This window comes from Microcebus murinus, chromosome 9, assembly GCF_040939455.1.
Source record: "Microcebus murinus isolate Inina chromosome 9, M.murinus_Inina_mat1.0, whole genome shotgun sequence".
Lineage (NCBI taxonomy): Eukaryota > Metazoa > Chordata > Mammalia > Primates > Cheirogaleidae > Microcebus > Microcebus murinus.
In genome coordinates, this window is record NC_134112.1 from 63,981,998 (window position 1) to 63,996,439 (window position 14,442).

Here is a 14,442-nt window from a genome sequence, read left to right on the forward strand (position 1 = left end):
AAAAGCTCACATGCTAGCCGATGTGGATTTGCTATGCTTTAGGACAGTGCAACTCTCAAAACTCAGTATTTTCAAGGTGCTCATTTGCTCTGTAAAAGGACTTTTTGTTTTATATTGAAAGTCTCGAGGTATAGTCATTAAACTCCATGTAATAGCACTTGATTTACATGTCACATTTGAGAAACATAAGAAGCAATTTGCCAGGTCAATGTGTGTTATCGATTTAATCTGACATTTTCTGGCTCATAAGATGATTTTAAAAGATGATGGAACAATGGTCTCCCCTACCCATCGCAGTCCTTTTACACTTGAATCCTGCTAAGTCTCTACTCAGTGGGCCACCATTGTGAGATTGGAACAAAATTGAAAACACCGAAACATTAGAGTGCATACGAATTCCATACCTTTCACAGTTTCTTCCAGTTGTAAAGCCTCCGCAATTGAAGCATGACCCTGTCTCTGGATCACAAAGCTCAGCAAACCCATTACAAGGGCAAGGGCGGCAGCTGGGAAATCCAAAGTAGCCTGCCAGGCACTGATCACAGCAGCGGCCGGCCACCTCTCCGTGGCAAGGGCACTGTCCTGTTACTTGGTCACATACCGTGTTCTTCGATCCTTGAGGATGGCAGTGACATGCTGGGCAAGGCAAAGAGAGGTGTTGGGTGGGGATCAGGTGACGCGGTGCTGAGGAGTCACAGTTCCGATTTTGTGTCCCTGTCCCAGGCCAGGGGAATACATGAGCCTGTAAAGCGCTTAGAACACAGCCTGGCACATGAGCCCCAGGTAAACATTAGTTAAATAACAATTCACTGATCCACTTAATAGCATGTTGTAAACAATTGGGCCTTATGGATATTTCTTGTTTATGCAGAGGAATTGAACTAGAGACACGTTTTTAACAACTTAAACTTCCATATATCTCAGGAGTCAAAGTATAACTTTGAGACTATCAAAATAGTAAGAACCCTTCTCAAGATGGTCAGACTGTTCTTTTTCCTAGATGAAATAGTAGAGGCCCAATCCTTTTCTGATAAATTGTTGAATCCCTTGAGCTAACCTTCCCTGTACAAAAATGTAATGCCTGTTTGTTTGATAGGCAGGCACAGGGAGGAAATGTTTGTTCTTTTATGAAGATCCCTGTGTATTTCAAGCATCTTGTAACTTTTTAAAAAAAGAATAGAGAAAGCAATGATGGGCCTGGGTGCTGTCTGCAGGGTGGGCAGCCATGCCCAGGACAGGGACCATCTCTCTGAATCAGGACTGAAAAGACAGACTCCCCTACCTGAAAGAGAAATTAACCTACCTGTAGGTTTTCATGGTTCCTAAGGTAGGTTCCCATGAGGAACAGTATTTTCACTAGTGGTTTACACTGTGAACAGAGAACTATATACTCTGTTGAATTATCAATCATGGATGAAACCCTATCTGAGCCCTTATCAGTGGGGTGGCTTACACAATGAATTCCAAGGCTGTTTGCAACTCTAGCATCAGAAAGGGCAATACCTCAGTGGGGCAGGTCTTACCTGGGGTGACAGTGTTGTCCATTTCTTGACCTCCCAAATCTCATTGTCATTTTAGCCTTCCCAGCCACTGGGCTTACATGCTCGATCATAAAGCTGGGTTTGCACAGCCAACCTCCTTCATGATGTCCCCACGTTTTACCTGCACTACCATCCATTGGGTACAGACTGCAAATGTACAGAAGCATGGGCTGTGCTTTGTTCATTACTCACGGTTCCTAAGAGCTCTATACACAGTCGTGCCCACTGATGAACGGATGCATGAAGCATGGTAGAAAAATTTTCAGTATATTTTTTCTATGTAGATAGACAATCTGAATAATGTGGTCAAATTTCCAACCCCCCCCCCACCTCCTTTACAACTCCCCACATTGCTTTGCCTGCCTTCAAAATGTCAAGGTTGTAATAAACAAGTGTGTTTATTACTCGTGTTTTTTTTGCTACTTACAATGACAGCCATGCTGCCCCAAACCGTAGCTTCCAGTTGAGCACCTGTCACAGCAGCGCCCGGTCACTCCAGGTTTACACTGGCACTGGCCTCCAAGTCGGCTGCAGCTGGACCCAACCGAGCCCTGGGGGTGACACTCGCAGGCTGCAGGGAACAAAGGAAGAGAGGAAGAGGTGAAGGAAGTGGCAGAGAAGCACCTTGCCTTGTTAGTTCACTTCTCCTTCATTTGAGACCTCTCAAATCCTCCTCTCCCTCCACTTCTAAATGGGGCTAACACAGGCTCTACCTCATGGGATTGCTGTATGGATCAAAGGCAGTGTGGTCTGTGAAGTACTTACAACCGTGTTTGGCTCATAGAGTGCTCAATAAACATTACTTAAATTAATAAAAGGCTTAAACTAAATTGTTTTAGGTAATTAATTATTCTAATGTAATTATTACTATTGGTATTATTACTTCAATTCCTAATGCTCTGCACTGGTGCTGAAGTATGTGCCTCTTAGTTTCTGATTTTCCTTATTCCATCTATTTCATGAGTTGGATGACACCTTGACTTCATAGCTCTGTCCTCACGGACAAAGCATTTGCCTGGAACTCAGGAAGCCTCGGCTGCCATTGTAGCTGTCACTCTGTAGCAGTGCTTCTCAACTGAGGGACAATTTTGGCTCCCTGGAGACATTTGACAAAGTTTGGAGACATTTTTGGATGTCACAACTCATGTAGGTTGATACTGGTATCAAGATAGATAGGGCTGCTGCTCAACACCTTATGGTGCATAGGGCAGGCCCCCGCGACAAAGAATTATCCAGCTCAAAATCTCAATAGTGCCCAGGATGAGAAATCTTTCTCTATAGTTAAGTGAAATGGGCAAGTTACATAATGATTTGGGGCCCTTATATTGAAATTTCATTAATTAAATGAAGATTTTTGGATGAAAGAAGTTGTTTAGCGTTCCTTCCAGCCACCAAATTCTAGGATTCTGCATGAATATTTTAGGACCATTGTTCCAACAATCTAGCATTCCAATGCTACTGCAAGGCTGCTCCTTTATACATTTGCCGAACCATGCGCTGCGATTCCAACATATCAGCACACTGCTCTGCTTATCTAATCATCGGGGGGATGGGTATTTTGGTTGTTGTTTGGAACGGATACTACACTAAATCGATTTCTGCACATTCCAAAAAGCATTTGTACAGATATCAGTGCTTCGGTAGAGCCCGTTAAGCAGATACTCACCCACCGCGCCATTGTGTAGCTTGGCAGACATGCTGGCCATAAGCCTTTCACACGCACCGGGGAGCACTTGAGGTCCTATTTCCGAGGCAATTTCCACACAGTTGTGCAGCTGATACTCATCTATGTCCCGCTTGCTGCAGAAATTCTCCAATGAATTGATTTGGGGAATAAGGCCAAGCTTTTGAAACAATGACAAAAGAAGACTTATGTTCAAACTATCTGCTATTCAAGATTCTAGTTATATAAAAAAAATAGATCTATGAGAATAATGGTTCAAAGGAGACTCAATCCAATCCTTTAAATTGCTTAGGACTGTAAAGTTTTAAGATTTTCAATTTATTTAAGAAATCTTTAAATATTTATATTAATTGACTTATGGCAAAGAAAAGACAACAAGCTTTTATCTTTTTACTGTCATTATTATTATATTTTTTACTTGCTAAAAAATTTTGTCTTAGCTTTGAAAAACTTTTAATTAGGCTTCTTCTGATAAATTAAGAAATTATGGCTTAGACACTGCATCCCATAGTGTTGCTGTGGAACTCCAATTTCACAAAATTCTCAACATGTAAACAGTAGTGTTCGACATCACACTAAATTGGTCCCTTGGAGATTCACAGCATAGATTAGCATATCAAAGGCTCTGAAAAGTCCTGCAAGAAAGACAGTTTTTAAACTTAGCGTTTCTACACTTATTTAACCATTTAATCCTATGTCTAAATAGTACTTTTTAACACGCCAAGAAACCAATATTTCATGGGTACACTTTTGTAATTGCTGGCTTAGGCCATATAGCTACTGTGGGGGCAAATGCATCGTTATAAGCTTATTCTCAAATAAAACTCATCTAGAGTTAATACCTATGTGAAGAAAAGCTGTTCAGGTATATATTTTAAGAAGAGTTTATCTAGGTCATGATCTAATACTATTCAAAATGCTTATTAATGGCTTTGGAAGATACAGTAGGGAATGTGTTGGTAAAGCATATTGACCACATCAAGTTGATCATTTTGAACAACTGGCGTTACAAACAGCATTGAAAACAGGTTTTAATTTGGCAGGTCAAGCGAGGAGACTGAACCTGGCAGCACAGGGAAATCTCCCCGGTCGTCCTTTTGCTTTGTCCATCCTGAAGCTAGTTTCCATGGCCCTTTGCTTCAGCCATCCCCAGTCTTTCCCTAAGTGTCCTTTGACACTCCAAGCTGCTGGAATTTCAACCCTAGATGACTTCAGTTGACCCTCGAACACCACAGGATTGAACCGTGCAGGTCCAATTACAGGCAGATTTTTTCCGCCTCTGCCTCCCCTGAGACAGCAAGACCAACCCCTCCTCTTCCTCCTCCTCCTCAGCCTACTCAACGTGAAGATGATGAGGATGAAGATCTTTATGATGATTCATTTCCACTAAATGAATAGTCAATATATATTCTCTTCTTTATGATTTTCTTAATAACATTTTCCCTTTAGCTTACTTTGTTGTCAGAATACAGTATATAGCACACATAACATGCAAAATATGTGTTAATCAATAGTTTTTAACTTACTGGGAAAGCTTCCGATCAACCGTAGGCTATTAGGAGTTACATTTTGAGGGTCAAAAATTTTACGTGGGTTTTCAACTGCTGGCAGGGGATGGCCCCCATCACCTCACGCTGTTGAAGGGTCGGCCATATTCACAGTGCGCCTGCTCCTCCAGCCTCTGCCCCCATCCTCCCTGCACTCTCAGCTATGTTGTTGCCTCTTACTCCTCTTACTGCACAGAGAAAATAGACCCCAGCAAAGGGACTGGCGCCTCCTATTCCTGCCTCCCAGACTCCAGACTCCCAGGAATTACCACCTGTCCTGGGCTCTTAGTGCTTAAGCAGAAGAGGTGTCCCCACTGCTCTCTCCTCTGCCCTCCAGAAACCCTTCTGTGCACAATGCTTTCCTCTTTGCTCTCTGCCTCTTAGCCGACACTTAAATGGGCTTAAGTCTCTCCCATCTGCAAAGTCACCTCCTTGATCTCATAGGTTCCTCCTGTTACTGCCCCCACCTCTGCCCCTTGACAGCCACATTTCTTGAAACTTGATTTCCTGCTGCCCCTCTCCCTACTCACTCTTCACGCCGATACAGTACCTCTGCCCCAACCCATCCCTGAATGTTGGGGTCCCTCAGGGTTCTCTCATCAGCCCCCTTCTTACTCCACAACTACCTCCTAGGGGGATAGGGGCCTCGGCAGCACCGTGCTGCCATCTGTAGGTGGAATTGATGTCTCCCGCTCACCGTGGTGAGCTCCGGGTCTGCCCTGAGCTAACTGCCGGCTGGCTGTCCCACAGGCTCTGCAAACCAAACACGCCCCAAACTCACTTTCCTTTCTGTGCCACCCCCTGCCGAGTTGCTCAGTGCAGAAAACTGATGGTGGTCATCTTTGACACCTGCCTCCTGGCCATCAGCACTCGCCACCCGCATCAAATCAGTCACAGCCTGGGTGGTTCTACCCCTTAGATGTGTCTAGGAGGCATTTATTGCTCTGTTCCCCTGCCACTTCCTGAATTCAGGCCACCTGCGTTACCACAGTGGCAGCCCCACAGATGTCTCAGCCTCCACTCTCGCGCTCCCAATCAATTTTCTACACCACAGTCACAGTGATCCTTTCAAACGCAGTTTGTTCAGATAATCCCCATCTGAACTTTTCCACGGCTTCCCATTGCCGTAGGGTAAAATCTAAACTGAGAGGATGCTGTTCTCTCCCCACTCCCATCCTCTTAGGTCACTGGTTCTTAGTATGGGAGGCATCACCACCCGCCTAAGGAGCATTTTGGAAATTCGTGGGGGTGGCTTTAGTTGTCACAGTGATTGGGTGGAGTTCAGTACTGGTATTTAGCAGGTGGGAGTCAGAAATGTGAGACATTCTCACGAAACAGAATGTCCCCAACAGCTTTTGAATATTTCACTGAACATCCATGAAGGAGAAAATCCTGTTCCCAATGGTCTGAGCTGAGAGCCTAAGTCTATTTTTTTTTTTTTAACATGTAAACATGTTTATAACACAGCTGTTTTCATGGCTGTCTCATAGATAGTGAGTCTACATCTTATGAGCATCTTCCTATTTCATTATATCTTCTGGTGTATTCATGCCTGTGCATATACATACTGAAGTCCAGATGATTTATTTATTATTTTTTATTTTTCCTCTGTATTAATATTGGCACCTTACATTGGTATTATTTAGAAGTTATAGGTACACGGAGGCTATGAATTTCATTTCAAGATAGCAAAGAAAGTTAGAAAGTATTTGTAATAAAAAGGGGAGGTTGGAGCAGATGAGGTTGAGAACCACTGCACGAGTGACACTGAGCTTTTTGGGTCAGTCCCTGCCACAGCCCCCAGGACCTCGCACCCCACCCTGTCACCACCTGCTTGTCTGTATCCCCCCTTCAGAGAGTGAGCCCCCGGGGCGGCAGGGATGGCACATGTCTTAACATCTATGCCTACTACCGTATCTGATTTTTACTAAGTGCTTCATAAAAATCTGCTCAATAAAGAAGAATATTTACATTTCTACTATTGTATCTTTAAGTTGATACTAATAGGACTGCATTCTCCAAACACAGACCAAGTGGGGAGAGACGAAGAAGAAATCCAGATGGGCTAGGGCTGGGGACGAGGGCAGCCAACCACAGATTGTTTACAGCTATTGGTCTGAGCCGGTTTGGAGCTGACCATTCCTGGAACTCAGCAGATGTACCAGATGACAAGAGTCCCTGTCAGCTATAGGATTTTTGTAATGCATGACTCATTTCTTCTCCTAGAAACTTCTAAGTACTTTATGTTTACCAAGTGTAGTCCATTCCAGTTTCAAAAGAAGAATGGCAGTTTTATATTCTAGAATGCCTAATATACTTTTGATTCTAAACACAGTTTTAGAGAAGCACATAGCATGTAATCTGGATGACTAAACCCAAATTTCAACTGCCTCACTATGCTTGCCAAACAAAAGGCGTTTGTGCAGAAGGAGCACCCGCGGTTGAACAAAGGTTTCATTTGGTCTTCTCGGTCATATACTCTGGTCTTAGCTGCAAATGTTAATCTGGCTGCAGAGGAGAATGAACTTTGAAAGGGCCAAGTCCCAAGCAGTCGAGTGTCTTATTCCCCAGAGCAGCAATAGTGGTGGTGTGGTATTAATGGCAACAGTCTGTAATAATGAAATGTGCAATGAATTCTCCTACTGGACGTTTTGGGGTGGGGACTACAGAGGACACTGGAGGTGCCCGGCCTGGATCCTCTTTGGCAGGCTGGTGTATCCACCCTCCAGCTGCGGTGACATGGGCTCCTAAAAGGGTCACAGCTGTCCCCGTCAGAAAACTGTACTCAGCCACCTGACCCAGGAGTTTATATACTCACTGAGTGGTGGTGGTGCAGGTGATGGTGCTGATGACATGTAGCCAATGACTTCTGTGCATGTAGGCTCACCCCTCTGCCTCCAGGTGGGTTCAACTCTGTGGTGCAAACCCTGCTCCAGAGCTCCCCGAGGGGCCAGACTGAAGCCATGCTGCAGCGAGACCACATCCTTCCTTCCCCTGCCCTCTCCTAGTTGCCTTGCTCCTCTTCTCCCACGAACACACCCTCAACAAATCACATGCGCCTGAGTCCCTGTCTCAGCTTCTGCTCTTAGAGAATCTGACCTAAAACAGGAGTCTAGGGCCTTATCCCAGGTGTCTGAAAGTTTGCAAAGATCAGATTGCTCTCTTAATTTTTATTCGGGCTTCAGGGTTTTCCATAGCTATATGTAAGGGAATGATTGCCTGAAAACTGATCAAATGGATATATTTAAAAATTAAGTTCAAATCATTCACTTATTGCCTCTATTGAACGTTGTTGTAATGATTTCATTTACATGTCTGTATTCTGTATCAGGCTGAGAATTCTTTAAAAACCACATTCCACACCCCAGGACCTCACAGTGCCTGGCCCGTGTCCACTCAGTGAATAGGTGATGAATGGATAATTTGGACAGATGCATTTAATACGGCATCAAGTGATAGTCTTTGGAATTTATAAAGTTTAAAAATATTTAGAATATGTATTTAAAATGAGAAGTATGTTGGTTCTTATACATTTGAGTTTCATGATTATTATAACACCCTTAATGACCTAGGACTTCTTGAGTTTCTTCACTAATTTCACTAGTTTCTACACTGTGAACCTTTCTTTACTTTGCCTTGGTTCCCAACTTTTAGCATTTTTTCCCCCTAAATTAAACCTGTTGGATTTGATTTGTTTCCTTTTGCAAATCACTTATTGGTTCATGAGTGCAGTTCTATTTAAAGCTCCTCAGAGGAGGAGATGAGTTATTTCGATAGTGAAATCATGATAGCTTAAATTTCCCATTTAAGAGTTTGTTTCTGCTTTCTACTTCATTTCTACCATAATATAGTAGAACCTTACCTAAACTCTTACACAGCCATCCATGTGCAGGTTGTAGACCACCTTTGGTTAAGGTTGCCTGATAAAATGTGGCTACAATGTCTCTGTGCAACTATTCAACTCTGTGTTTTAGCTTGAAAGCAGCCATACATGATATGTAAGCAAACAGGCCTGGCCGTGTTCCAATAAAACTTTGCTGGGCTATAGTTTGCCACTTAAATCATGATTTCAGGAGATTCTCACAAATATTCAAAAATGCGATTTTAACGAAGCAATTTGATTTTTATCCATGAAATTACCTTTTATAAATTCCCCACAATTCTATACAATTCTGTTTAAGGTGGGATAAAACTGGTATTTTTATACTTTTCTGAGGATCCTGAAAATTAATTGGAGAATGTTTTCTAGAAAATATTTTGACAATTATTTCAAGAGCCATAAAACCTTGAGTAAAGTAAGGAATACATTTAAAAATATTTTAAAAATACGTATCAAATATACATGGTAGTAAAAAGCAGAAGCAACTTACACAACCACGAATAAGGTAATAGATGAATAAGTAAATATACTGAATGCCCCAACTCTGCCCAGCGACAAGCCTGGCTCTGAAGGGCTGCACAGAGTAAGAGGTTTGGAAGGAATGCCTATGGCCCAACTCTGGGGAAAGATGCTAAAAGAAATCACTCAGGAAATATTTTGCATGGTTCCTAAAAAGGATCGGAAGACTACATAAGTATCATAAGAAATGCTTATGATAAAATGTGAAGTGAAAAAAATCCATATACATAATTTTATGAGCATTCCGATTACAATGATATGAAAGCATAGTATGTATACAGTGGGAATTTACAAAATGAAAATAATTTAAGTGGTTGGCTTTCTACCCTAAGTGCTCTATAATGCCAGCATGCTGCAATGGCTCAGAGCAGGGATCTGCGACCAGGCAGCGTGGCTCTCATTCCTGACTCGCCAGCCCTGCGACCCTGCATCTCTGATTCATCACCTGTAAAATCATGACAGTACCTATCTCACAGGGTTGCTGTGAAAATTAAATAATATGATACATACAACACTTCATTACTGGGACATACTGTTATGTAAGATTTGCAATTGCTATTAGATGACTTTCATAATGAAGCAAAGACATTTATATTTTTCCAGAAACACTTCACCAGGGAGTCTAAAAGTAGAATGATAATGGTGCTCAGCTGAGAATGAAGCATCCACAAAGCTCTGTGATACTTACAGAATCAACCAGGATGTGTGGATGAGTGTGGGACTCTCCCTCCAAAGGCTGGGAAAAATAGACATCGATGGAATAGTGTACATCTGGCTCTAAACAGATGGGTGTGGGAAGGAGCATGATTCTGCATTAAGAGAAATAAAGCAAAAGTTCAGTGACAAAAGTACAATCATATTACCTAAGTAGCCACAGTACGTGGTAGCGTTCCACTTGTGCCGTGAAGTGGGTGCCACTGTGGGGTTGAGGCCAGGTCCAGGTCTAGACCAGCACAGGTGGGTTGGCTGGATGGTGAATTCACACTTACATCCTTAGTGGCTCCTCCACAGGTTTTTGACAACTAGCAAAGTCTTAGAAACCATTGGCCATAGGTTGTCTTGACAGCTCTGGGGAAAGGATGGGATAGATATCCTTCATTCCGTCTGTCACACTGATACCAACAGGGTCTCTGTTTTGTTTTGCCACAAATCTCTGATGAGGCAGAGTGAGTGGCCTCAAAATTAGTAGCTTCTTACCTCATAGACTCTCAGCTGTTAAGACTACTCAAGCTGAATATTTTATTGTTATTCCTGTAACATTTTACTTTTTCACATTTCCAAGCCACTTGGGGGACTGGAAAAGGAACATTCTGGATTTAGAGTCAGGATATCTGGGTTGGAATCCTGGTTCTGCTACACACTAGCAATGAGGGCAAGTCATTTGAGTATTCTTCTTCTTAATTTCTTCTTCACCTGATAAAGACAAAATCTACCTCACCAAGTTATGAAGATTAAATGTGATATTAAATATACTGCATAGTGTAGCGCACAGTAAGTGCATAATAAATATTATAGTCTTCTACAACACTTTTCTTCCACTTAGTTCCCAGATACAAATTATTGATGCAGGAATGAAATCCCAAGAAAGCTTCAGTGTTTGAGGTCAGGTCCCAACATACCTGGCAGCCGCTGGCAAGGCAACAGACGCAGGCTTTGGCTGTGGAGTCTTGTGGGTACAGTACTTGTGCCCTCCGGCGGGGTTCACCATGAGCTGGACAGCCCAGTCAGCTGCAGACTAGATGGGCACGACATGAAAGCACGTCACCGTGAGGATGCAGGAAACTTTTTTGCACTTACTCATATATACCTAATGGATAGGACATGAATTGAATTTGCAACCCACAGGCTACTTGGAAAATAGAGCTTTGGAGTTGAAAGAAGTCTTAGAGGTTTGCTCCTGGGCCCAACTCTCTGGTGTCTGAATCGTGATCCAGGCAGAAAGAACACTGTTTCTGGCTATAGCTATACTCACCGGCCTGGAAATACCCTAACCCTCCTGACAGGTCTAAATTTTCAACACCCATCTTCCAAAGAGTTGACTAATTCATCATGTCCCAGATTGCAGAATAATGATTTGGCATCATTCACTAAAGGATATATATATATATATATCCTTTATATATATATATATATCCTTTATATATAAATATATAAAGGATATATATATTTCTATATATATATAAATATATAAAGGATATATATTATATATTATATAAAACATATATAAATATATAAAGGATAAATATATATATGCATGTTATATATATGCACATACACATGCATATATATACATACAGAGAGAGAAATATGCTAATTAGCTATATTCTGGAAGCCTTACAATTTGGAAAAGCTTTTTAAAGTTGTCAGGGATATACTCTCTCCATGGAAAAATTAATCTATTTTTTTCTTTTTTAATGGCTTTCTTACATTCACCAAGTCAAAGTACATTGAGCTCCCTCGGCTTTCATTTGTAAGTGAGAAGTAGAGAATTATGTTATATTCAGAATTTCAAACACAGTTTCTAGCAGGAGTTCAGAGCCTCTAAGATCACACCCACCTCCAGCTGTAGAAAATACTTTGTAAGGGAGATGGTTGGTGGGTTTCAGATTACCAAAGAAAAGGTTAGGAACCACTGATCTAGATCAAGTATTTTTCTAATTTGGTTTCTAGTCTGTCTTAGATATTCCTTGACAGGCAGGAGGTGGGAGTGGGAGGCAGCAGAGGCGAATGCTTTTAGTCTTTCTCTTGTTGCAGGGCAAGATCCAAATGCAAGTAAATGTCCCTTCTGTGTCGTCTGTGAGCCTGACTCTGCACATTTGTTGGTTTATTAAATTTCTGGAAAAAAGTCCCAGGAGGACAGGATTCATGTTATTTTTGTTGTTTATTGTTCTTATACAAACATTCAGTCACCACTTCCTTAAACCTGGTACCTTAAATATACATAATAACTCCAGCTTTAGCTTCTCTCCCTGGGATCAAGCATGTGTGCATATGGCTCACTGTGTTGCTTCAATGTCTCTAGGAAACGCTTTGGTTTATAACACTCTCCAGATGTTCTACTTTTTGCACATCATTTCATGATGAACCTTTTCTAGCAAGGCTGAAATGAAAACATTTAGTTTGAGAGTATAGTTCGGTCAGTTTTTACCATTGAAGAAGTTGGAGTTCAAGGATACCTGGGCTTCGTAGCGGATGGCCACAGAGAAATCCATAGGAAAGGGAATGTTTCTGACGGCAAATCTCAAGCCAGCCCCAGGGAGGACCCTGGCAAATCCGGGTCCAGTCCATGTAACAGGGTTCCCAGGAACTGGCTCCCGTAAAACAGTGCGAACTGCAGGCCTCTTGCCAAAAGTCACCGAGCTCTAAAATGGAAGAGGAATGTAAATAGCCTTGCCTACAGTCAAGGCCTAGAAGAGTTCAGGAAAACAAAACAAAACCAACCACCCCAAAACCTAAACCACCACTACCCTCCTCCTCCCCACATTTCCTGGTGTGTATATGATTCATTTGAGTCACGGATAAATTATTCCAACCGGGATACGGTCCAGAGTCCAGCTGAGAATAATGTGCTGAAACTGCAGCTTTGGAACATATGTGACTGTATAGAATGACTGATTTGAAAGCAGTGTCACTAGAAGCCACTTTAATTTTAAATACCCCATGTATTAATGAACTGAGCAAATCCCACACTGCCGCCCTTGGGTGTTCTCAGATACGATTGTGGAGTTCTGGCCAAAATATGGACGGAAAAGAATAGTCCCAGGCCTACTTTATAGATTTCGCCTAATTGTGCATGATAATGAGAAAACCCACATGGATTTATTTTCTAGATATTTCTCCTATGCAAACATGGGAGAAATGCTCCTCTTCTGTCTACTTGGGGGCATATAAGTACAAACCTCCTAAAACACTTGACTGATTAGAATCCCTGATGGTCTCTATACTGGACGTCAGCCTGAGGCCATCTGGACCCTGTAGATAATACCTCTTTAATTACTTTTGCATCTGCCTCTCCACACTCAACAGCCTCCACTCAAATTCCTCCTCTTGTTTCTCTTGTTTCTTGCAACAGTCTCTTTCTTGGCTCTGCTCTCCTCTCTCTCCCTGATCCAATACATATTATGAATGCATGCCTCTGCCAACAAAACAATTCAAACTCTAACTGCCAACAGAATAACGCCCAAGTAACTTATACTGGAGTTCAAGTTGCTCTGTGATCCACACCAAACTGCTCTTCATTTGTTTGTTTAGTAACAATTAAGCACCAGCCTCTGAATTAGGAATGCAAAGATAAATAGGATGGAGCTCCAGCCATAGAGGACTTTAGAATCTTGCATGTAAAGGGAGAATGTAAATAAGCAACTGTTCTACCACATTTGGTTTTAATAGACAGGCATATGTAAAGTCATCCATATGTAATGTTTTTCAAACAGTTAAGACACATGAGAAATTGTAGTAGACACACTACGTTCCCCTCCCAGATCCCCTTTACCTGGTCGGTGCACCCAGCCCCCAGTTGCTGTGTACATGGCTGCTAACAGTTCACAGTTGACCCTTGCTCTGGAGAGCTGCTCTCTCACATCTCCCTGGCCCCTACAGCCATCCCCCAGGGAACTCACAGCCAATAACGAACTGATACGAGGGTATAAAAGCCTGGCCCTGTTGTCTCAAAGGGCAGGACGACTTGGATTGCAGTTTATGCTCCTGAGCTCTTCTGAGGATCAACCCAAGGTTTGTTTTGCCTGACACCACTTCTTACTCTGCCCTTTTTTTTTCTGTCTTGTTTCCTTCATTGTCTTAAAGAGTATTCCTGAAGAACACTTGCTTAATAAATCACATGCAGCTGAACCTCATCTTAGGCTCTGCTTCTAGGGCACCTGACCTGAAACAGTTGATACCAGTTTACCTAAAAGTAGATCCAGAGATGCGATTCTGGAGGTGGATAATTTACTGTTCAGGTGGCAATGAGGACCCCAGTATGCAACGTGTACTGACAATCCCTGGCATGCAGTAGTGGGGTGATTGCTAAAACTGTCACCTGTGGAGAACTGGGGTAAGATAAAAGGGAAAGTAGAGGAAATACTGACTTGAGCAGTATTTCTGGCACTGAAAGATATGGGAGACATGGTAATTATAAGGACTGTGGAAATGAGTTGCTGTTGTTGAATATCTTTGATGAGAGAAAATGACAGGCTCAGGATAATCACCAATTTAAAGCAAAGTATGAGAATCAGAGGGCCTCTTTGGGGACATGCTCATTAAAGAGATGCC

At 42.3% G+C, this 14,442-nt stretch overlaps 1 protein-coding gene across 1 annotated transcript in view; it reads right to left on the bottom strand.

Moving 5' to 3' along the window:
* LAMB4 (laminin subunit beta 4) overlaps nt 1–14,442 on the bottom strand; it is a 92,895-nt gene that overhangs the window by 39,927 nt on the left and 38,526 nt on the right. The window contains exons 14-19 of the mRNA XM_076006528.1: nt 12,348–12,533; nt 10,791–10,906; nt 9,860–9,980; nt 3,208–3,385; nt 1,969–2,112; nt 405–636 (exon numbers count right to left, since the gene is read on the bottom strand). Of these exons, the coding sequence (XP_075862643.1) occupies nt 405–636; nt 1,969–2,112; nt 3,208–3,385; nt 9,860–9,980; nt 10,791–10,906; nt 12,348–12,533 (977 nt within the window). The remainder of the gene's footprint in view (nt 1–404; nt 637–1,968; nt 2,113–3,207; nt 3,386–9,859; nt 9,981–10,790; nt 10,907–12,347; nt 12,534–14,442) is intronic.